The sequence below is a fragment of the Ischnura elegans genome, chromosome 4 (genome assembly GCF_921293095.1).
Source record: "Ischnura elegans chromosome 4, ioIscEleg1.1, whole genome shotgun sequence".
In the NCBI taxonomy this organism is placed as follows: Eukaryota; Metazoa; Arthropoda; class Insecta; order Odonata; family Coenagrionidae; genus Ischnura; species Ischnura elegans.
Genome location: NC_060249.1, coordinates 39018522 through 39044403, shown reverse-complemented (window position 1 = coordinate 39044403; position 25882 = coordinate 39018522). Strand labels below are relative to the sequence as shown.

Genomic DNA, 25882 nt, shown 5'->3' with positions numbered 1-25882 from the left:
ATAGAGAAACATCCTACTCAAGTTATTAATAACTACATTGTATAATGAATGTGACTTGCCTAAGTCCAGCAGTTACTTCTTTCCATAACCTCCGGGATTCATTGGCATTTTGTTCTGATATAGGACGAACAATCTTCTTCACGATTTTCAGAGCATTCACGTCTACAAAAGTCTCTGTTCGCTGCAAAAAATAATTTGACATTGAGTGATAAACTTTTTACCTTAAACCTTAATCTAATTTACAGAACTTGAATAACACAACCGTAGGCACAAGAAAATTAGTAAGGATAAATAATTGTAATGTTACCTTACTGGTTCTACTATAGTATCGATCTGTAGGGATCCCTACATAAATTAAGAATTACAACAAAAAAAGACAATTCACATAAATGTGGATATCTCATTCTGAATTGTAGAGAAAAATAGTGATAATCTTGAAATAAAATGTGCTTCAAACTGTCCATGAAATAAACACATTGTAAACATTCCTCAAAAAATTCAAAACTGTAACCACAAGATACCAAATTGAAGCAACAGAAAATTTGGCCTATGTTTGAAAAAACTCATCCAAAAGTTTATGAATGAGATTAACAAAATATACTCCGAATTGATAAAAAAAATATGATTCAGGAATATGACTTGATACAAGCTAAGTCACAAAAAACATTAATTCTAAACTAACTTTGTACTTTCCACAGTTTTATATTCAAGAAGGATTCCATTCTTTCCCAGCGAATGTTGACTGTGAATGTTTCTCAGGCTTCCCACCGGGTAGGGCACTCCATTTCTGCCGATGTTTGGAAGAAGAAGTATTTCATCAAAACATCACCAGAAATGGAGAGGGAAGCCCGAGAAACATTCAGAGTTTTATAATTATAAGACCTCCACTGGTTTCTACGCGTAATGCAATTTTCAAGAGGTCTGGCAAACTGAGAAATGGCAAACTGGAATGACAAAGTTGATGTACTACATACTATTAAATTCATGATGAATTTCCAATGATTTAACTTGTCAAACATTGAATCAATGCAAAAAATACTCAGAAACTCAAAAAATAACTATGTAACATTCTCCCTACTTGCCTATCCTACTCTTCCCCAGCAGAAAGTGACTGGAATTTCAAATGAATGGGCAAAAAATAAGCCCCAGATTGATACCACAGAAATGGAATGAAAAGTATTAAAGGCCCGGTTTCACAACATACTAACCGTGAAGAGTTAATATCTCACTGCATGAATGATTTTCAAATGGAACATGTATGAATGCATGGACCAAATTAGAATGGGTTCTTTTTCCTGTCCATTCATTCGTACAATTTGCACGGCTACATGGTGCATTTTTGCAATTATTCTCACATTCAGAATTTAGACATGATCTTGTACATGTGTAAGGTGCTGTGTAACCAAATCTTAAGAAAATGATCACAAATAGATTAACTTTCTCACTTATGTTTGATGTCACCATTCCACTGCAGTGGACAATAATATTGAGTACGCTAATCACTGTTTTATGAGCAAATTAAGATAAGGACTAACCCCATCGGCCCATTTAGCTTCCATCAAACCATTCCACTCTCCTGCGACTGTGAGGAAGGACTTCCCAGGTGTAGGTGGAGGGAGGGGTGTCCCTCCTGGGAATGCGGGATCTGGTGGGGCATAAAAGCACTCAGCTGTTATACGGTGTCGTTTCCCTCCATAAAATGGCTTGGTGTGAAATTCAATGGTGGCATAGTAGCCAGTTCGGGCACATGTTATGTTCACTGTGCCACCCAGTTCAATCCATGGCACCCTCAAGATGGATCTGGAACATAAAATTTTTTCCTAAATATACAACAAGTACATGAAAGCATAAAATATAACAGATCTGAAATAAATTGGGTATACGGAGTACACAATGCCAATCCCAGATAAGTAATACATATGTATGCCTAAAAATATATTAACCCATATCCTGAAAGATGAAAATTCTACTTGATTCTAAACAAGATCAACGAAAGAGCATTCATTATGTAGCAAAAGACTTAATGTATGTGAGAACAAGACATTTTACGTATCAAATAAATTTTTCTGATTTACAGGATGTGAAAGAGTAAGACTATTTTAAAGAGGATTTTGGCACAAAGTGAACAAATATAACATTAGACACAGAATTACTATTCCCATTGTCCAAAGCTATGGCAAGCAGTGTGGTTAAGGAAATCAGTGTCCAAACCCCCATCCAAATGAAAGGCAGATGCAGATAAGTATACCCTTCAAATGCACCCCCCTAAACATTTTTCTATCAAAGGCTTGCTCTGTTTCATTATTCAAAGGGTTGAACTTCCCATTCCACCTAGATTTACCTTGATCATGTTTTATCCTGATCACGGTAGCCGCAAATTTTAACCACCTAAAATGCATGTATTCTTAATAATTTCAGTTTTCTCGTCCATTCCTTTTCCCATATGTATGTATTTATTTTATAAAGTTATTTAGGGTTCTTCTTGTATTTGAACCAATATTATAGAAACTAAAGAAACCACTAATGAAAGACAGACAGTCAAATGATTTTTATTCGTAAGGACCAAATAAAAGGACCGCAATAAAAAGCTGACATAGCTAAACTGAGCGATATATAATATGCAGGTGCTATTTGAATGCATACGTTACAGATGCTTCCTTTCAAATTATCTGGTGATATTTTCTTAGTTTGCTAATTAATGTGTCACTTGCTCGGCTGCCAATAGTACACAAATGTTGACTTTTTGTTTCCTTTGTTGTCATCTTACTTAAAATAAGAATTTGAGCCCAAAAATCTATATAGATATAATACAAAATGTTAGCCAAGCATGTCAGATGGCAAGCGAAACTAAATGAAAGTCAAAACCAGTAAAATTTCAATAGTTTCGTTCCCAGAAGCAAAATATAGAAACAAAATGAAAATGAATAAAACCTGGGGAGCTAAACTCAGGGTCAAAACAAAATTAAAGTCAAACCTACTTCAGGTCGAAACTAAGCTAAACCTTAGGGATGAAATGAAACACAGATTATGTTTCGCACCAAAGGGACTACGTGCTTCACCTTCAAAACTTTACTTTCAACCCACCCAACGAGTACAAAGTATGGCTGAATGGATTAGAGGTTCTCCCAACCGCCAACGCAGTATTCAGTCGCAATGTGACGAAGCTAAACGTTTTAACCTCTCTACATTCTGTCATTAAATGGGTCAAAACTATTCCCTCTTTTCCTCTCCACTCAACTTCTGGGATCGAAACTTCACTATGACCAGAGGGGTTTCGATTGATTTCGTTTCATTCCCAGGAGTAGAGTTTTGTCCCGGGTCGAAATTAATCTCCTTGATGATTTTAATTTCCAGCCCGAATGAAATTAAACCCAGGCCTCGTATTTTCGTTTCCCACTGGGTTGAAACAAAACACTTCTGTTTCATTTCACTAGTCATCCCTGTGTACAACTAAACCCTTAAGAACTTTACAACTTGGACATTCTTAACCTTACACCTTTTTTCCATTGTAAAGCACTTTCACATGGTTAAGACTACTTGGTCCCTGACATCCAGCTGCCATAAGCATACCAGGAAAAAGGAACAGGTATAGATAGAGAAAGAGTGATCAAAAACCAAGAGTGCTGCAACTTTATTGATTAAGTTATATCAGGGGTGAAAAACTTCAAAAAGACAATCACAAATATAGAATCATAAAGGTACCTACCTCCCATAGCCATTGGGGAACGTAAGAATGTACTCTTCTCCATAGTCCAACACTGATACACATCCCTGACCAATGTTATGAACTCCAATTGAGAGGCCAAGGAATTTTGATTTTGTCCATACATGAGCACAAAAACTGATTCTTTTCGAGTAATGCTCAGCATAGAAGGCAGATACTGAAAAGAAAAATTTGCTTATCAACATATGCTATCTTATCTTAAGCTTCCGAAATATAACAATTGAGGATAGAAGCTCTTTTTGATACCATCCTTATTTTTAAATGTAGAACAATAAAAGAGTGAAATTCCTAGGAAACTTTGTTCTACTTATTCTAGAGGAAACACCAAGTCACGCATAGGAATGTGTCACTTAAATTGAAGATTAAGGCTTCCTCTTTCTTGTTTGTCTCCCCCACGGAAGATCATGTGGACAATTTTTCCACTTTTGACCATTGCTTAAGCAGGGAATTTGGATATAATATACAGTTTTTTCTCTCTTTTGAGTGTAAATTCTAATTAGTATGGAACACTATAGTTTGACTTTCCTACACATTAAATAGGAATGTATTGTTCATGAAAGTGGAGAAATCTAGTGGCTGAGGAGATAGTTAAGCCAGTGTCCCACGGTCAAATTTGCATCAAAATTTTGGATTTGTATGCAACTGGACGAGGGTGTCCCACAATGCATCTCATTTGGACCAAAAACAAACGAAAGACGATATTCACGTAAACAAATTTGGAAGCTTGTGGAAGAGAAGGATTCTGTCTTTTTTAGCAGTCAAAATTGTCTGAAACAGCCTCTTGAACATTAAAGAGGCAAAAAAAGAAAACAGAAGGAATGCTGAACTTGGCCTCGGCTGGAAAGAGGGTATGAAAGTGTTGGAATAAGCAAGCTAAACATGTTGGAGAAGGAGATGGTCGCCGATGTTCCCGTATATCATCGATATTAATTGACGATAAGTGAGGATATTTTCATGTCCCTTATCAGCAAGGTTGAGGGCAGAATAAAACGCCAGGATAAAAACGTGAGGTAATTTATTCCTTCTAGGAAAATGTTATTAATAAATGATGGACATTGTAGTTGAGAAGATGTTATGAATAGAGCTGTAAACATGCATTGAAATCACATTTTTTCTCTCCTAATCTAGCAGTTGCTAAAATAAGGTCCTTATCCTATAATCATAGTGATCGAAACGGGCAGCGGTGGTGTTTCCCAGGTATAATAGTCATTTCATATTAGTCATTTCTCCAGCTGCTCGCTTACTCGGATTGCATACCCACCACAAAGCTAACCTATAGAATTCGGCCTCGATACCCTAAGTAAATCTTTTCTTCTTTCCAAAACATCCCTCCTTGTATTGCGATTCTAAAGATTGCTTCCTTCTCATTAAACATCAACGCATTATGACGGATTTCCTAGTTGAGAGTTTCCATCGCCTAACGAGATCAATTTTTGCTCATTTTTACTTTTAGGACCACACCAGGTGATGAAAGAGACGATCATGAACATAGATATATACATTTGAAATAATGTTTCGTGAGTTCACTTTGCGGTATGGCAACATTATAGATTTAAAACTAAACCTTTTAGTATTCCATACAATATTTATGAAAAAACTCAACCGGTTTCGACCTTTTCAGGTCTTTAACAAGAGGTATACGATATTGATAATTACGATGCATTTTTGTCAAAGGCCCTGTGATTGGTTGGTTTCATCTAATTGGATGAAAATTTAGAACCTGTGCTATCCATTTAGACAAAACGATTTGGGTCCAAACAATATGACCAAAAGCCAGTTGGATGAAATTTGGACTGTGGGACACGGTTCACATCAGTTGTATCAAAATTTGATGTAAATATTTTGAGCAAATTTGACCTTAGGACATCAGCTTTAGGATTGTTGTTGATACCTAAAATGGTGACATTCTCCAACCAAGAACAGCATATGATCATTCATGCATGCCGCCAAATGAAATTCATCACCAGTTGAATGAGACACGTGATGATGATGTCATGGATGTGACCAATGCGCATTTGTTGGTGCAGAACATCATCTGACAAAACCCCCAAGAAAACCTCTGCCTCACAACAGCTCGTTACACAAAATGATCAATTGAGTGGAGAAAATTGTTTTGGAGGATCGCCGAAGGACTACGGAACGCACTGCCTCCAAAGTTGGCATTTCCGTGGAGTCTATACCAGTGGTGTCATGGTGCCAGAAGGTGCTGTAATGCCATTCCAGCACTATTAAAGAAAAGACATAATAGTGAAATAATGGTTTTATCAATTTTGGAGCCTCAAAATTTCTAATATATACATTCTTAACCAAAACAATTTTTTTAAAAATATGCATATATAACTTGTAATAAAAAGAAAACACAGGGAGTAATATTTCACTTTTAAAAAGGTTAAGGAAAGTGCGTTCCGGCACTACTTATTTTGCCATGACACCACTGGTCTACACACACAATCCTGCATTACAATCTGAAAATGCGATTAGTGTCCTTCAGTTGGGTGCCACAAATGCTAACAGATGACCACAAGGATACATGCATTGCATGTTGTTGCGTCATGCTGACATATGATAACATTTTCATCGGTTCATACAATGGAGGAGATATGGATACCATTTTTCAGTCCAGAAATGAAGTGCCAGTCAGCTAACTGAAAGCATGCTGACTCACCGCCACCAAAGTGATGGTGGCCATGTTCTGAGTCAGCGGTGGTGTATTCCATACTCATTGAATTCCTAAGGGCACGATAGTATTAGGTGCATCCTACTGAGATATATTGTAGAAAATATTCCTTTCACCTTTGCATGAAAAAAGGCTGCACAAGTGCTTCTTCATCAAAAGGCACCAGCACGTCGGGCAAATGCTACAATTCAGTTTTTTTCTCGGAAACAACTTTGAGGTCCTCTCTCATGCTCCCCCTACTCACTTCACTTGGACATTAAAGACATTTGACTTTTACGAACAATGAAAAACACTATCTGTGGTTGCACATTCACTAACCAAGCTGCAAATAGGGTAGTTTCCTTCATTAAAGAAAACGAAAGGGATTGCGATTCGTTACCCACCATTAGTGTATTCATAATATACAAATTATTTGGTTTTAGAAATGCCCGTTCAGACGAATGGCAATGGTCAATTTTAACCGCATTTGAAAAAGGCCAGATTGGCGCCCATGCGATGCCACTCAATGTGACGTCACAGGGACCTAGTTTCTATACGAATAGTTAGGAGTTTTACATTGTCTGAGATTACCAATGCATGCATGAGGCACAGAGGTCAGGGAAACATGTCTTAATAATCACCTATTAAAACTGGCTAAGGTCGGAAAGTTTCCTTCATTTGATAGGGTATTAATAATCCTTATTTAAGCCAAGCGCTACCTGCTAGCAGCCTGCATCGTATCAGCTCTCAAAGCCTCGCCCCAAGGTCACTTCACATGCCGACAGCGGGAATAAGAATGACGTCACACGGCGTTTTCCCAGCATTCATACTTAGCCGTCGTGTTTTAGCGAGCTTGAAAATTTTCACTTTTCGTTTAATCACTAAAAATAGATATCATCATTTAAAAATCTAAAAGCGTGAAATACGTACTCCAGGAGTAATAATCTTTCGATTTAGGCAATAAAAAAATAATAGGAAACCACCCTATTGCATCAGTGATTTTCCGGTGGTCAAAGCAATCCCCCAAAGGAGCATCTGCATCAGCCATGGAATCGTGGCATCGTTGTTGTGAAAAATGTGTACAGCCATGGGGAGATTATGTTGCGAAGAGGCAGACGTAACATACCTTGCATGTGATTAGTTAGTGAGAAAAAAATGAGGTGTGTTAAAAATTTAATACACCTCGTATGAAACTAAACTCAAATAGTAGATTACTATAATAACAATAATCATCACAAGGTTGTACTCTATTGCAGAAAGTATTTTGAAAGAAAGAATTTTGCACAACGAAGTCACAGAAAAGCTATACATTGTAATACATATATGAAAGTCACTTGGACATATACAAGCTGAGGAGTAGCTCTACATGGGCAAATTTGTTTGTCTGCTGGGGTGCTAACAGCATCCTTTTATCAGGGTATTACTAAAAATATTCAACCATACGGATACCTTATGCCACATACTGAGATGCAGTGGCGGCGCGTGCGTATACGCATGTTAGCAAGTGCACACCCAAAGATGAATAAATTATAAAAGAAAACTATTCCTTAGCAATGCGAAGGATAAAAGTACTGTCTGCATATGCAAGAAACATGAGCCTCCGAACGCTACAGCTATCTCCTTTTCGAATTCACCGCTCTACAAGTGTGCGATCCCGTGGCATCATGCCGGGCGCATTTTCGCTCTGTGCGATCGCTTGAAGGAGCTCTGGCGGGACGAGGTAAGCGGGGGGGTATGTGCTGTTCAAAGGGGCGATGGGAGCAGACTCAAAACCATGCGAATGCGCATGTTTTTGGTGACTGACTAGCAGGTAGTGTAGTGGTGTAGCCGCCACCTACACTACCTGCACCCAGGATCCTAGTCCGTCTACAGAGCCATCTGTATGGCCGTTTTCTACACTACTTCCTCATAGGGTGTAAGGAAAAGAGAATGAATTTCAACTACCGTCACTTGTAAAGGTGTGTTGAGAATAATTATTTTCATACATGCTAATATTATTTCTGTTCATGCAATTTTAAGGGTAGAGTGTACCAGTGATATGTTTTTCTTGCTATGTATTCTATTACGACGAAATATGACGCTCATGGATTAGGATTAACATAATATAATTAAATCATCCTATATCTGCTCTAATGCACACCCTAGATAAATTACCACCAGCCGCCACTGCTGAGATGGTAGACAATAAGAAAATATATCAATAAACTTACTTGGAGGATGATGTGAAACTTGCTCAGCCACAAAAGTCAACTGACTTTGGGTACACCATGGAACAGGTCCATCAGAAACCAATGTTTTAGATTCACCAGTTTTGGAGGACTCAGCAGAGGAGGATATCTGAGAGTGCGTTGATGGAGGGATATCCCAGTAGCATTGAAAAATTTCCCCTAGGACAGGGTTGTAGGGCTTTCTTGCTACAGCACTTTTTCGCCCCGCATGGTACGATGATAAATACCACCTCAGTACTTGAACCATGCGATCACGAGGGTCAGTGAAGTCAGCAATACTAAAATGAGAAAGAAATTATGATCAAATTTAAAATAAAAATCTTATCTTAATTTTTTTTACACCAACACATCATTTGGAATGAGTATGAAATTTTTTTTCAAAATAAATACTCATTATATTTTTACAGTTAACTAGAATATATCCCAATTTTAAATAAAAACCAGCCTTACCTTAGTTTCATTTTACTAATAAGACTTTATGCTTAAAAATCTAGAAAGTAGCAGCAGTGAATCACACATGATGATAATGAAAAATATAGATAAAATGCAAAGCAGTCATAATAATAATAATAATAATAAATTTATTTCACCATTGACAGTAGATATAACTATATGGCTAAAGAAAAAGAAAGGATAAAATATAATCGCAGATATACATGATTAATGAGCATTATTGAATTATCCAAAATAATGTTAAATTAAATAACACATAGATTGAAAGAGTGTAGAAAAGTTAACACATGGAGCTACCACTAGCAGGGACATGGAAGCACAGAGAGATTCCTGATTACCTACTACAAATACAATTCAAAAAGACATGATACATATCAGTAGGATGGTAAATGTTTCAGGCTTTGTGAAGCATAATGAATGCAGCACTTGCTACGCAGAAACTTAATTCTTATTTTATTTAATTCCACATACAATTGGTTCAATTCAGGGACATGGACCGCTCCTCCACTCCAACTTCATTATTGGAGCGGAGCATTTGCAGAACGGTTGCTCCACTCCGGAGCACAGCGATGGCAATCAGGCCCTAGGCACTCCACTCCAGAGTGGAGCAATTGCAAATACTGCTCCGCTCTGAAGGAGTACAGTAACTCTGCTCCAGACATGTGATGGAGCTCACTTCGCCAGCCTGCAGCCATAGAATATTTCATATATCTTATGATGATTTTGATTTATGGTAGAGTAAATCCTCAGAAGAGACTATTTTTGGCAGTATGTAATGCCAAAATTTTCTATTTTAGAACAATAAAAAAAAAACTTTTCAAATTTGGTAAATCTCAACCAATTATTTTTCTTCAATTTCAACTAGAGAAACCAACTATAGCAACCAGGTATAAACATGTTCTGCATTGCATTAAAAACAAAGCAATTTAATTAATTTCAAATGACGATCATACCTGCAGCATGTTTTTCAATTTCAGGCTTAAAGGCTCTCATTGTATTTCCTAACAAATTTTAGCTGAAAAATTATAACATTAGGGTTTTTCTCTATTTAGTAATTTTATACAAGTTTTCCAATCATTGCTTCAATCAACCATTTTCATCAGTAAAAATTTATGCTCCAGCTATAATCAGACATGCATTCTAATGTAAATTAATAGATTTAACTTGGTGTACATCCCTGAGATATTTGAAGTAGGTACAATGGGAATAGCAAAATTTTTATGTCGTAAGACAACATTTCTCACTATAATATTCACCTCAACCTCTCTCACCTTCAGTGTTTTATCTGCTATCAGTCAACATTCTTTGCCTACAAAAGAACTTTCATAGCAACCAAAAATATGATAAGAAGTAATGATTGATGAACTGGTAAAAGATGATGATGAATTACCACTTAAAGAAAAAATATAAGCAACGTTATTTTGTAGGTAAAATACAACTTGGTCCCTATACAATCCTCATTAACAGGATACCAGACTTTGGCAAAATACCCTCCTAAAAATCCTGTATAGTTTCGAAAAGGATAACTGAAGCTTTAAATTAAGATGAGGGTAAACTATAGGTGACCAAGGTTAGGGACAGTTGGAGGATAAGGAATATTCTATGGATAAGGAATGGGCGAATGGCAAAGTAAAATAATGACTTGCATGGAGAGAAATTTTGGAAGAGATAAGAAACTGGTGGAGCTAATTATTGAAGCAGCATCAAAAGGTGGAGAAAGGGATTACTCTGCATTCACAAAATCCATGTAAATGGAAAGACATTGGTTACATGGGATAGGAGGAAGATAAGACGACTGATGAGTAGGAGCAAGAGAGGCAGGATATTTTCTTAGGTAAATAATGTGTGAAATAAGATTACATATTTAGGTATACATACAAAGTACACATATTATGTAGGTGGTGGGATAATTCTGATTAAACTTGAACCTACTGTATGCATCAAAACAGAAATTTAGCAATAGGGTGTTTTCGTATTATTTTTTATTGCCTAAATCGAAAGATTATTACTCCTGGAGTATGCATTTCCCGCTCTTAGATTTTCGAATGACGATATCTATTTTTTGCGATTAAACGAAAAGTGAAAATTTTCAAGCGTGCGAAAACGCGACGGCTAAGTAGGAATGCTGGGAAAAATCCGTGTGACGTATTTCTGGTTCCAGCTATCGCCCTGAGAGGTGACCTTGGGGCGAGGCTTTGACGCTGATACGACGCAGGCTGCTAGCAGGTAGCAGAGTACCCTGCTAGCAGGTAGCACTTGGCTTAAATAAGGATTATTATTACTCTATCAAAAGAAAGAAACTTTCCAAACTTAGGTAATTTTAATAGGTGATTATTAAGAAATGTTTCCCTGAGCTCTGTGCCACATTCATGCATTGGTAATCTCAGACGAAGTAAAACTCCTATCTACTCTTATAGAAACTAGGTCCCTATGACGTCACGTGGAGTGGAATCGCATGGGCGCCAATCTGGCCTTTTTCAAATGCGGTTAAAATTGACCATTGCCATTCGTCTGAACTGGGATTTCTAAAACCAAATAATTGGTATATTATGAATACACTAATGGTGGGTAAGGAATCGCAACCAATGCATTTCGTTTTCTTTGATGAAGGAAGCTACCCTATTGTAAGAAGATGTAATAAGATCAAGAAATGAGTTGTAGTTAAAACGAGCATTGCTATGAAATTTGAGTTGCCATCATAGTATTTTGACCAATTCTAAGCCATGGAAGGAGTAAATGAATTTATTCTAGTTGTGATGTAATGTAAAGCAAGAAGTAAAATCCATTTGAGCTCCTCTCCACATCAGCGGAACGAAAATATCACTATTTGCTCCTCAACATGCTGCTCCTAGCAGGGCCGGCCCTAGCAGGTGCGGGGCTAGGGGCGAAACTTCAGTGCGGGGCACTTCACTTAAAATATTTAACTCTATACCCCATCTGCAAACTCGAGCATTTTGAATCCCTACCACTCTCTGGCTAAGTATGTGTTCCCCTCCCAAATTCAGACTTCGTAATTACGCCGTTATGATACCATCGTATATACTATCGTATATTTTAATTTTTTTTTCACGAATGCGGGGCCCCCCAAAGCACGGGGCCCGGGGCGGTCGCCCCGCCCTAAGGCCGGCCCTGGCTCCTAGCCTCTACTTTGACTAAGAGCTTTGCCTAATGTGTTCTGACTTCCTCCACTTTGGCCAGAATGGAGGAGAACATGATGGAGCAACAATTGAAATTCGCTCTGCTCCACCTTAGCATCAGGTTCATGGATCAATTACATATATCAGTGTAAAGTTTTTCAAACACTTGAGGGAAGAGACAATGGCATTGGTAATCTAAGGCTTGGATAACAGGAAGCAGGATTACTGGCAGTTTAATGTAACAAAAGCTCCACATTAAACCCTTGCCTTATGTGAACAAGATATGTATATATCTTTCCCAGGCATGCTGAACCAATTCTGACGTCAAGATATCTCATCCCACTATACTTTTTCTTTACTTATTCGGCCAAATTTATAGCTAATAAAATACAAAAAGACCCAAAATACACATTTTTAGCATTTAATCACCTTAAGGGAGTAAAATAAAGACATACAAAATTTTAGCAAATTGAATTAATGATTACATCTGATAGGAGAAGGAAGGAGTTAAAAAAGAGAGAAACAGTTATTGTCATAAGAACTAATTTTCCTAAAAGGTGGGAGCTGATGTTGTTACATGAAAACCAATCCATGGACTCCTACACTCTTTCTCTCTAAACCTATATAAACAATCATATAGCCACCTCCGCCTGATGATTTTGCAAAGTCCTTACCTTACAAAGAGGTCTGGATGAGCAAAATAATCGGCATACATTTCAAGCAATGACCTCCTCTCCAGGATGAATGTAGGGAGGGCTACTTTGGTAAGATCCATACCAATCTTCATTTGAGAGAGCAAGTGGGTAACAACATTTCCATCCATAGTGCCCACTAGTGTATCAAACAGAAAGAAAATAAAGGTTTTACACTTTTAGAGTAAACATATACTTCAAATGTAACACAACAAACATTTTTATTTTCATCATTAAATCAACCTTAAGTGTAGTTAACTAATTATTTCCAAGAACTTATAATAACACAAAAAGCTTTATCAGAGCTAACACAAAAAACTGAGATTTTGTGGAAAAATGATTGTACCACAACATTCAATTGATAAGATTTATTCAGTTTCACTGGTTAACAGAATCTATAGTTAACTGTATCACATAGCAGTCCCAAAAATGCGAATAATTAAAGCAATATGCTTTCAACTATTTCTTTTCTTCATACAGTTAAGAGCCATCTCAGCCATCACAATGAAATATAAGTTAAAGTAAAGGGACTTACAGTCACGTTCCGAGTCATCTTCATAGAGAGCTGTAAAAAGAATGAGAGCATGAATGAGTACAGCATAAATAATTGCAGAGTCAACATGTATTAAAATTAAAATAACAAATAACTTTTCTACTTTTGGTAATGATGCTATGTTTTTTTTAATTCATAGCATCTTTTGGAGAACCCTTAACCTGTTCATTGCCAACAGGCCAAAATTACAATTATGATAATTAAATTGCCATTTTTTTGTTTATTACAAAACTAATATTCAATCCCTGTATTTCTTCAATGTTTTTAAACCTTGAACACACACTCATCATTCGAGAAAAATCTAGATGCATTTAAAAAATACACAGACATGTAATAAAAAATCTAAAATATTGCAAATTTCCTGCAACCAAGGCAGTCTTTTTAACATCCCACTCTAAATGGGCTGGCAATGAAAGTGTTAAAATTTATTTATTGAAATGTATGTAAACATGTAAAAAAAATAATGTAAATTTCCAAAATAACTATTTCAATTCCAATCACTGAAAAAGATATCGAAACAAAGGTTTGGGGGTAAGGGAGGTCCTACAAAAAATCTTAAATTGCTAAGCAATTTTTGTGATGCATTATTACATCATTTATGTTGGGACCAAGGGTCTTGATCCGTCAATGATGCATGAGAGGATGTCAAAAGAAAAGAAGATGCTTTTCATGAGCAGGCTCATTTCAATACACTCACAATTGAAAAAATTACCTTCCTTGGCTCTATGACTGCAAATTAACAATGTAGCCACAATCTCAGATACCTATTCCAATAGGGTAGTTCGTTCATCAAAGAAAACGAAAGGCATTGATTGCTATTTGTTACCCACCATTAGTGTATTCATAATATACAAATTATTTGGTTTTAGAAATATTAGTTTAGACTAATGCCAATTGTCAATTTTAACCTCATTTGAAAAAGGCAAGATTGGCAGCCACACGATGCCACCCCACATGACATAACAGGGGCCCAGATGCTATACGAGTAGTCAGGAGTTTTACGTCATCTGAGATTACCAATGCATGCATGAGGCACAGAGCTCAGGGAAACATCTCTTAATAATCACCAAATAAAATTGCCTATGGTCAGAAAGTTTCCTTTGTTTGATAGGGTATTAATAATCCTTATTTAAGCCAAGTGCTACCAGCTAACAACATGCGTCATAGCGGTGCTCATGGCCTCGCACCAAGGTGGCCAGACACAGCAGCAACGGGAACCAGAATGACGTCACGCAGGCTTTTCCCAGCATTCATACTTAGCTGTCGCGTTTTTGCGCGCTGGAAATTTTTCACTTTTCATTTAATCACAAAAATAGATATTGTTACATATTTAAAAATCTATAAGCGTGAAATACATACTCCAGGAGTAATAATCTTTCGATTTAGGCAATAGAAAAATAGGAAACCACCCTATTATGAATGTACTTATTCAATAAAGAAAATGTGGTGCATATTTTTCATGAGAAGCCTCGAATATCAGGGCACATAAAAGCATGCCGTGATAAGAATGAGAATCTATTTTAACACATTCAATGCGGGCCCGATTTTCATGAAAGTCATCAGAATCAGCCGATAAAATAAGAAAGAGAAATATAGGGAGGTTTCTGCGCCATAACTTCCGTTCAAATGCTGACTTTTACAAACGGTGCACACGGGTCGAAAGAGGGAAGCTTGATGAAGGCCATGCACACGATCGGAAGACTTGGAAGTGGATATTAGTCATGTACGAAGGCGGAGAAAGGGCTCCCGGCCCGACCGGCAGAGCATGTCAATTGATGTGCTCCGTATCTTGGCTTGGACGGGACCACGTCAATTGACGTGCTCTGCGCTGAATGTGTTAAGTTGACCATGTCACCACTAAACATACCATCATAGTCAAGAGCACCATCTTTGTAGAAGGCTTTTTCTTCCGCTACTTCAATAACAGGAGCAGGTTCTTCAGACTCTGGCTCGTCTGCCTTGGTGGTACCACTAGCAACAGGTGCTGCAGAAGACCCAGCTCCGCTAGCTCCAAGATCTTCCACAGCATCTTGGAAAGGTCTTGAGCCACTGTAACATTGATCAATCACATCATTTAATTAGGAATGGACCCAGAAATAGATTCAGAACAGTAAATTACCATGTCTCACAAGATTATTCCCGGTATCCTATTGCACACAGATATTCCTGATGGATCAGAACTATTTGGTACTTCAATAAATTGTTCCAATCTACAACCAAAAAATATAATATTAACATTGTTAATCCACACTCAATTATTTAATAAAATGACCCACTTATTTTGAGCCACTACAGAACAGAAAGAAAGAAAATAGCTCCCCACATGCTTTTTTTAAATACTGGTTTGTTTTTCTTTATTTTTTTAAGTCCCTATCAATAGTTTCCTCATCCCAAATTGCAATCAATCAATTAAATGTAATTTATCACTGAACAGATTTATGTGAATCATTCCTTCTCCTCAGCATTCCTCATTGCCATACCCATGGAATATCATCCCACTCCAAAGCCTCCTTCGGCGTGCAATTTATGTTATCTCAGTACTTCAATGCACTGATTCTTTCACATTTCCTCAAACCACCTCAGTGATTCACCTTCTGGTGTTATACATTTTCACCTCCCCCTCCCAAGCCCTTTGTAATTTCTTTATACCTCACTCTCCTCCCTGACTCTTTGGTTTTACCTGCATTATAACCACTACCTTTCTTGTCACCCCTACCTTCAGACTGAAAATTAATAACGTTTTCTCTGCCAACACCATTTTTTCACCCAGGTTGCACATTAATCATTCCTTCACAGGCAGGTAGCCAGAAATATCTTTGAAGAAGGAGGAAGAGGACTAAGCCAATACAAGAAATAACACTTCAGCTTTTCCCTCTAAAAAGATACATATTTCCCACTCTACCCGTCTTTTTTGGTGAACAATTAATTGCATAAACCTTGCACTATTATCTTGTAACATACAGAGTGAGCAGAGTAGGCCCACTTTTCAACATATGCCTATATCACATGCATAAAAATACACCTGAAAAAATAATTAAAAGGTAAAATTATAAAATATGTGGCACAGAAAAATGTTAGCAACGATCTACTTAACATATGATGAAACTTTCAGGATGACAAAATAAATTTTATACGAGTAGTTGATTACCATAAAATACTGGTCAATCAGGGGGAATGTATCCTCTTAATGCCTAAAGTGAATTGTCTAGTAGTACATTGAGATATCACTATTACTGTGAGGGTAACCTCAGCAACAATCAATGAATTTATAAATAAATTTTAATGTAAATCATTGTGTTGTGAAAACTGTGTTCAATGGATATTGTATTTTACTATAAAAGTAAATTTTGGGGGACCTATAAAACTTCAGGAGGTGACAAGACTCCAATAGCCCCATCCCAAGTTTCATGCCCGTTAATTTACATTCGTTCCTTAACAAAGGAAAATCATTAGTCCCTTGTCAAGCCAAGAGGCTTTTCTCTTGCCCACCACTGCATCCTACCATCACGTATTTCCTTCCCGGTGACTCGTATGCATTCACCTTTCCCACCTGTTTTGCTTCTTAAACCCTGAAATCTGCACATGTAATTATTTTTTTTCTATGCAAAATTGTTTCATGCAATCTGATACCACAGTGGGTTGAAATTCATAGTGTGCTTTAGATATTCTGTTAAATGAAACAACATGACTAAAAGAGTGGTGCGCTGAATAAAACACTTAGTTATATTCCACAAAAACATTTATTGTTCCAACCCAGGGTTTCGACTGGTATATATTTCAACTTGTATATTTGACTATATACTAGTCGAAACCCTGGATCAGAGCAATAAAAGTCTTTGTGGAACATTACTAAGTGATTTATTCAGAAAATTAGATATATGGTTCCACCAAGTGAAGCCTAAGCATGTGATATATAGAAAATTCTTCAACTTTACGTTCGAAGAGTTATTAAACCTCAGAATGGTTGCATACAGCCCAGGAGCAATGAAACCATCCCTACCCCAGAGAGAAATATTTTGATTAGCATTGTACAAGTTATCTTAGTTGAACTCGAGTGCTAATCCAAAATATTTAAAGCACTTACTATAAGTACAGCCTAAAAGTGTTTCATGACTGAACCGGTTGACTTTTTACAGCCACTGTGCAAAAAGTGAGCTGAAAACCTTTTATTTAGTCAACCTTAGTTTAGCAGGTATGACATCATTTTGTTCTTTACAAAGAATGTTTTTTTGCACTACTCAATGCAGACAGTAAATTTCAACCATGATAAAAATTTTAAAACGTTGGAATTAAAATTTAATGTTGAAAATAATGTCATGATCAGAATAAGGGAAGAAAACAATGGATACTATCCCGTTTTACCAGAAAATATCCACATAATCAGCATAAATATTAAGGGTGTGTAATTATGACTGCAGTCCTGATCTACTCCATTAACGGTGTAAGCATAATCTTAACATAACCTGACTATACCCTCGCTTTACGTAAACAAACCGTTGAGACAATATTATTCTAGCTGATAAGATTCAAGAAAAACGGAGATAAGTGATGAGAAGGCGATTAACTAAGGGACTACCCTCTAACATTGGCCTCTTCTCTATCTCCACTAGATCACAAGTTTTAGCCCGCATCAGTCAGAACACTCGTCCGTGTCAAGGACGGACGAGAAATGCCCAACCAAAACACACACCGCCGCCATGCGCTATCACCGCTCTTACGGAGACGCAAAGCAAGTCGGCTCGATAACAAACGTGCGCTCTCGTAATGGCTTTCGTCACCTCCGCGGGGCGGGCCAATGCTCGCTTACGAACGAGGAAATAAAAGAACTCCCGTCAACACAACTCGGATGATTACCGGACGAAGAGGGGGCAGCTCACCTGAAGCTTCCCCTTCGGAACGGCCAGCGGGCCGAGATGTTCCTCAAGTTGAACATGCTCGCTCCTCCGGGAATAAATACGTAGCAAAAAGAGAGATCACAGCCCGAGCTTGGTGTTCCCAGGTACTAGCGTTGCAAATCCTTTGCGCACACGTGGGTCACATGGAAGCTTCGATCAACACACCTCTTCGAGAGCTCATTTTCGCAGCGTTGCTACTCGCGTCGGCACAAGGTCGCAGACGAGGCAGATTCAAGCCTCATCCGCTCCCGTTTCACTATGAGCCTTATCCTTCCTCCCGCCGCCGAAACACCTTACAGCCGCGGACACTACCATTAGCTCACATCACACACACGAGCACACTAAACCAACTCCTGCTCTCATCCGGTCGCGACGAACCCGAAACCTAACACTGACACACAACCATCCGCCGTAAACACTCCTTCTATCTCCAGGAAGTTAAATTTGTTAGCGCCAACAGCGCTTCCGAGTCCTGCGGTGTCTTTCCCCGCGCTTCCACGGGAACAGACGCGCTCGCCCCACGGCGCCGAGGCACGCGAGACCGCGGGAACGTAAGACAACACTCGCGGCCTAACGAGGAGGTCCCGCGCCGAAATCTCGGCGACCACGTGGAGAGGACGCGTCCAGCAACCTATCGGACGCGTGGCGATCGCGACGGATGCAGCCACGGACGGTCAGCGGGACAGCCTCGCACAGCCTCGTCCCCTCTGCACTGACTGCCTCCCCAATACCCATCTGTTACCACTGTTTTTTTCCTCCTCTCTCCTTTTGTCCGAGGGAGAAAGGGGATGAGGAAGCGGGGCGATTGGGACCCGGAGAGAGATAAGGGCGCGGAGCTGAGGACAATTGACCCTGGGATGTGTGCGCGCTTCTTCGCGTGGTATGAGGAGAAGGCGGGAAGGGAAGAAGTGTCAACTGATTGAGGGGGCGGACGCAGAGCTGAGGAAGAGCAGAAGGGGATCTCCCCGGCCTTGCACCACGGAGCCGATTCACGGCGCGGGGAAAGGGACACGTCCACGCGGCCTTCCCCCCGAGGTCGGTTCGCCGCGGGGGGAGCGCGTGAGTGGGGGGCGGGAAGAAATGCGGGGGATGTCCGCCGAGTCAGCGGGGAGGCGTGGACGACGCGAGGCGCCGACCCGGAAGGAGCTGGCGTCGGTATCTCGGCGGAAAGGACATAGCCTCACGACGGCGGCGGTGCGACTTGGCCTCCGGGAGGAAAGGGGATTATGGAGAGGGGCATCGGTAGGGGGGAGCGGGGGAGGCCGGCGACTGCAGCCGGGGTGGCGGCGGAGGTGGAGCGGCTGAAGGGGGCACCGCTCCCGGCGGGAAGATGCAGGGATGGTGTGGGGAGACGGAGGTGCGGTCGGGGGGATGGGTTTCCCAGCGAGGGGGGGCGCGCGGGGACTCGCGGGGAACTGCGGGTTGAGAGGAACGGGAAGATGCACACGTGCGGGGGAGGGAAGACGAATGAAAGGAGGCCGGAATAAAAATACGGGAGAGAGAGGATGAGATGGCCGGAGTCAGCCCCGTCTTGGCGCCTCGGGGAAATTCCCTTCAAAAATAAAAAAAGAAACCGGTGGAAAATAATAAAAACAAAAAAATATGGCCACTTCAGTCTCTCCTTTTCTGTCCCTCCACCGCCCGCCGTGAGGGGTAAGAGCGGGGGCGCCTGCGCAGTCGGCGAGCGCGGTTCGACGAGGGGCTATTGACGCGGGGACCCGCGCGCTGGGGAGGGCAAGAGCTGCCAGCCGACTGCGGGGGTTCTGGCTGACGAGCGGGGGACGAAGGGTATCGGGAAAGCTTTTCGAGGGTTTTGGGGGTTGGTGCGGGGGAGGGTGGTTCCACCACCACCGATGACACCAACGGGGGTTGGTGCGGGAGGAGAGTGACCGGAAAGGGTGAGGCAGTTGGGAGGGAGAACTCATGGCAGGGTTTGAGGATGGGATGCTGAAAATTGGGGATATGGCGGATAGGAGGTATTCACACACGGTGGATGCATATCCCTTTCCAACCATCAACTGGATGACCGCTCATTATGCTTTCAGGAGCGAAGAATCACACTTATACCGTCTCTCGCGCAACAGGCGTAAAGAGAATCATTCCGGTATTTGCGAAAATTACCGAAGTACTGCCGAGGGGAGAAATCCACACGTACTCTGCGGCTCGATATTTGAAAAATGCGGCAGTGAAAGTGACGAAAACGACGGTGTCTCAATAACCAATAAATTATTTTCCCGATCGAATTGCAAACGAATGAAATACTGCGAATTTTTACGAACCAAACATTTTGATGCGAGTAACCAGTAACCAATCAAATATCAACCGAAATTTCCTTACTTTTCAAGATTTTCTGGGCAATTTTCGCAATTTTCTATGCTAATTAAAAATTGTATTTCACGGAATTCCTCTTTGCGGGAAATAAAAAATAGATAAGGCGTAGTAAAATAATAATCTTAAAACAAATTAAGTGATTTCGTAACTTATTTACCGAAGACCATCTGAACGAGAAGTTCGGAATGAGCTATCTAAGAAATACCTATGCGATAAGGGGATGAGGAAAAATTAACACTTCAAGACTTTTTTCCCACTTTTCCCCAAAGAATTCCATTACTACAGTCGCAATGAAATTATTTCAATTTTCCCTACTTTTCTGGAGGTTAAAAGAGAAAAACGTTTAATTGCTACATTTTCTCCGGCTTAGGTTAAAAAAAAAACACTTCTGGTTGGCATGAAAATTTATTAAGAGTACCCAAAATTAGTAAAGATGGTCGCGGAGGTAGCATGCTGGCTAGTATCAGTATGTACGAGCTATCTATATGAAAATGTTCCACAAGGCTGGACACTACTTTCCTATTGATTCTGCACCTCCGAATTGGATTAGAGGAATGTCTTAAATGAAAGAACACCAAAATTGAACAAAGATCAAATAGTTCACGTAAATTAAAGTTGATAAACATAAAAAGAAAATAACGAGTGAACTCGTCCGATTTTATTGCATGAAACGTTTAACCACATACCACATAATATATATATATGCCTCATACTCGGATTACGTCAATACAATTGTGACGAGCAAAGACATCTAAAGCTAGAACACGAACTTGCAAATGACCCAATTCATTCCAGGGTTGAAAGGGAATTTGAACAGAATTAGTTAAATACAATAATATTTTTATCAATAAACTAGTGAAAGTCGTAATCTCAGTCATCACTGTCAATTCGAGCAGCACACGGTTAAATTTTACCGTAAATTTGTAAGTTTGTCTTATTATATTTTCTTTCTCTGCAGCTACACGCAGTAAAAAGAGATTCGCAGATTATTAGAAGAATCATGAGAGTTATAATATAAACTCTGTAGACATCCCTGTCACGTTTAAGTTAATTAGTCGTAGAAATGCTTATTTTTTAAATCCTAGTTTTCGAGTGAAACCCGAGGATAGGTGGAACATTAGAGATAGTAAATACTCCGTTTTTAAATTATAGACACGGAAAAAGCGATGATTGCACTCGCATTATCCATGGAGGAAATTCGACATTAAAAATTTCGCAAGTTCAAGTATTTCGTTTCACTTATTTCGCTGTTAGTCAAAACGTGATAAGATATGTACGGAAAAGGCGAAGCAAGATCACGCCTACATTCGTGAAAACAAAGATTGAAGCCTCAGATAAGGTTAGGACCTGTAAACACAAGAATTTCTCTCACATCAGCGTACATCAAATAAGCTTACTTAAGTTTTATCTACTACTGGCGACATAGGCGGATTTAGGGGGCCTTGCCCTCCCCCCCCCCCCCCCCCACAGACGCATAAAAATAAGATAAAATATTTAATAGGGTTATCATTAAGTTGGTTTTCTCATGTATATTACGGCGCCTTAATTATTGACATTAATAACTTTCACATTTAAATACGATAGACAATATTTCGCATAGTAATTGTTGTATGTTATTTTTATTACCAAACATAAAGAGGACCGTTTGCCTGTCAGACCCTTGTGCCTCCCCAAGAAAAAAATTCTGGATAACGCCTTGACTGGCGATCCAACTTCAACTATGTCATTAAGGATTTTAAGTGCTTCGTGGTAACTGCAAATAAGAAAAAAAACTGAATGTGCTCATGTCGTATCCTAATCATAAATTTTATAAATAAAATAAGTAAGTGTTATCGAGCATATGTGTAAATTCAATCTTTTATATATATGCCTCATACTCGGATTACGTCAAATCGATTGTGAAGGGCAAAAGACATCTAAAGCCAGAAAACGAACTTGCAAATTACAAACCCAATTTTGTAACTACGATAGGAAACATGTTAAAAAATCGCAATGCACATGACGTAATTACCTTGAAACACGGCGTAATCAAATTATTAGATAGGGGTAATAACTATAAGTATACATCAGATCGTTAACACATCAACATAAGCCGCAGAAACATACGACTCTCGATATTTATTTCTTCCCCTTAAGTTGAAAACCGGAAGATAAATTTCAGAAAATAATTATTGATAAGCAATGCTTCAAATGAAAAGGAACATTGCTAGCTTCAAATAAAACGCGAGCAACGAATTACACGAAAAAATAAGTCACATGTAATACATTTTTCAGTATTTGTTTTAGGAGTTCGAATAGGGACATAGATCAGAATGAGGAATTAAGATGCCAACTACTTCATATGAAACATTCCAATTCGAAACGCAAAACATGAAAAATTCAGTCGCACCCTCAAACGCCTATTTCAACTGACAAAAAAATCACACAGACAGCGGACGGTCTCGAGAAAAAAATATCACACGTCCAAATGTTTACTTTAGAGTGATTCCCCAATTTTTCCATCCGCGATGAGAGATTAGTGTGGGGAGGATAGGACATTCGCAATGTTACATCACAATTTTCATCGTGAAACACGAAAAAATCGAAGACTTGCGTTCCGGAGGGTTACATCCGTGCACATCTGAGGAGAGGGGAAGTTGATGATGAGGGAGGGGGTTAGAAGGAAGAGAGGGGTAGGGGGAGGGGCATCGAGTGGGAAAGGAGAGAGGGTCATTCAAGGGCTGAAAAAGAGAAAGGCGGGCGAGGGGAGGAAAACTGGGAATGGTATGAGTGTGTGTTCGGGCGGGTAAAGGGCCGAAAGTGCGGGAGGCAAAGGACACGGAGACATACGCGAATGGGTTGGACGGAGAGACAACTTGATCCCGACGAAATTGCATCTGTGTAAACCCGGTCCATTATGGAGAAGGAATGCAGGGGTGTGGGGATTGGGGAGGGGGAATTATCGGGAAACTGAGCACAGGCTTGACGCCAATTCCGACGGGACGAGAGTCATAGATCGGGAGACTTCTCTACTCCGAGTCCAACTACACACGAAACCGATTCATTGAACGGACGAGCTGCTCTCCAAGACCAAAAGCACACCTAGTAGGAACAGGAGAACAATTAGCCTTCAGGATTACTTAATAGTTTCATTTCACGTTCGTGACCACTACGATTCCAAAGACTTCTCCATCCTATTTGAATTCCAACTCCTTTCGAGACCAATTCATTGACTGCAAAACGTACTCTCAATGGCCAAAAGCACGCGCAGAAGAAACAGAAAAACAATTCACCCCTTACTTCGCTGAATAGTTTCATTTCGCGTTCACGACTATTGTGGACCGTAAGACTTCACCACCCCTTTTGAATTCCAACTCTTCACGAGACTAGTTCTTTGAACGAAAAATATACTTCTCAAGAACAAGTGCACACTTGGAAGAAACAGAAGAAAATTTCACGGTATACATTGTAAATAGTTATATTCTGTGTTCATGACTAATTTCGGGCCAGAAGACAAATCCCGCTAGTATTCAAACTCATTAAGAGATACTGCAAGCAAACTTCGCTCCAAGAGCAACAAAGAGCCTAGGACTAACACTGAGGAATAATTTAGTGTCTACATTGCAAAACTTACAGTTCGCGTTCACCACAAATTTCGGAAAGTGATAATTCTATACCCCACTTGCATTCCAACTCGATACGAAACCAGACAGAAATAATTCGCGATCGATAGAGTAGAAATGTATTGATATGCAAACACGACTGAACAGGTTTCGGACCGGAAGACTTCTCTTCCTCACTCGAATTCCAAAAACACTCCTCACGAAAAATACTCATGGAATACGAAACCTTCTCTCCATCTGCAAATATACAACAAAAAGGAACTACGTCTCGGGTATTATACAATTGTTCTACCTAGTATTAATGACTTATTTTAGACCTGGAGTCTTCACTGCCCTCTTCGTTTTCTAAAGACTTTCACAACACACAAAACCAAATTGAAACTCATTTTCTCAAAAAATTACATCACTTTTACAGCAAGCGAAAAAGATATATTCCCAGTAGTTATTATAGAGGCTCCACTTTGAATTCACTACTAGTTTTAGGCCAGAAGTCTTCTCTACGTAAATATACACGAAATCATGACCTCAAATTCTATTCTTTCCTGAATTTTAAAAATTCATTTATCATTTTCCCGGGTCGTATACTTGTTTTCACTAAAGCATATTCCTTTCTGTTCCTACTAGGCTTGTGTTTAATACTTGTCTCCGGGTGTTCCTCGAAGAGCTGTCCTTCGATTATTTCTCCAATAAGAATTTTTAATAAGGTTTACGAGTCCAATACATCGTGTTCTCTAACACTACACTCCTCGTTTACAAATCTTCCCTGGATTTATTCAAAATAATAGAATAACATATCCCCGCCAGTATCTTCTACCAGAACCTGGTTTTGAAGAATATCTCTCGTCAGTTTTCCAAATGGTCGTGTCACTTATGATCAGTAGGGAGCCAAAGCACACACGAATGCTTTCATATTTTTATGTTATCGAACATTATGCCTTACGATATGAGAAATTAGCGGCCCCTTGGCCATGGAAGCGTTCATAACTCCTGCTATTTTACAATCAAAGTTCAAAGACTCCGAAATAAAAATGTATAAATAATTATTACAAGAGCAGAGAAATCAGATAATTCCGGAGACACATTAGCACGAGGTTTTTCCTCGCGCGCTACCAAAAGGTCATGCGATACGAAGTCTGGCGTCAAACGCTGTTAATGTTAGATTGATAATGGAAAAGTGTTTGAGATATGCAATTACTACGAATATAAATTTGGCTCCCAGCCGAATTGACAAAATTTCCGGATGAGTGAGCGAGGGGCTACTGAGATTCCGAGCCACGGTCTCGTAAATCCTCTCCGGCTGAATGAGTCAAACAACAAAAACTCGATCGATGAGTACTGGCACGATGCACTCACTCTGATTGCCAACCCCTATCACGTCTACTATCCTCCAGCTACGTCGAACTATGGGCTAAAGGGCATGCGGGGATAGAGCAAGGATGCAACCACAACCACCCAGCCGTTAACTTTTTCTCAGTTTATCCGCAGTGGCGATGTATAATAATCGTACCTCACGACAATACAGTGCGTATGACCTTGGATAAAAACCTAAAATTCATTAACACTAACGTACTTATGACTTATGTTATTATTATTTGCGTAGCGGTGTGAGAA

General features: G+C 39.4%; 1 protein-coding gene across 6 annotated transcripts in view; it reads right to left on the bottom strand.

Annotated features, from left to right (window-relative positions):
• LOC124157299 (oxysterol-binding protein-related protein 9) overlaps positions 1-25882 on the bottom strand; it is a 289688-nt gene that overhangs the window by 6017 nt on the left and 257789 nt on the right. For all 6 annotated transcript variants that reach the window (XM_046531907.1, XM_046531910.1, XM_046531905.1 and 3 more), the window contains 7 exons: positions 15311-15492; positions 13426-13455; positions 12873-13029; positions 8591-8886; positions 3707-3881; positions 1536-1800; positions 60-181 (listed from right to left, as the gene is read on the bottom strand). In XM_046531907.1, coding sequence (XP_046387863.1) covers positions 60-181; positions 1536-1800; positions 3707-3881; positions 8591-8886; positions 12873-13029; positions 13426-13455; positions 15311-15492 — 1227 coding nt within the window. The remainder of the gene's footprint in view (positions 1-59; positions 182-1535; positions 1801-3706; positions 3882-8590; positions 8887-12872; positions 13030-13425; positions 13456-15310; positions 15493-25882) is intronic.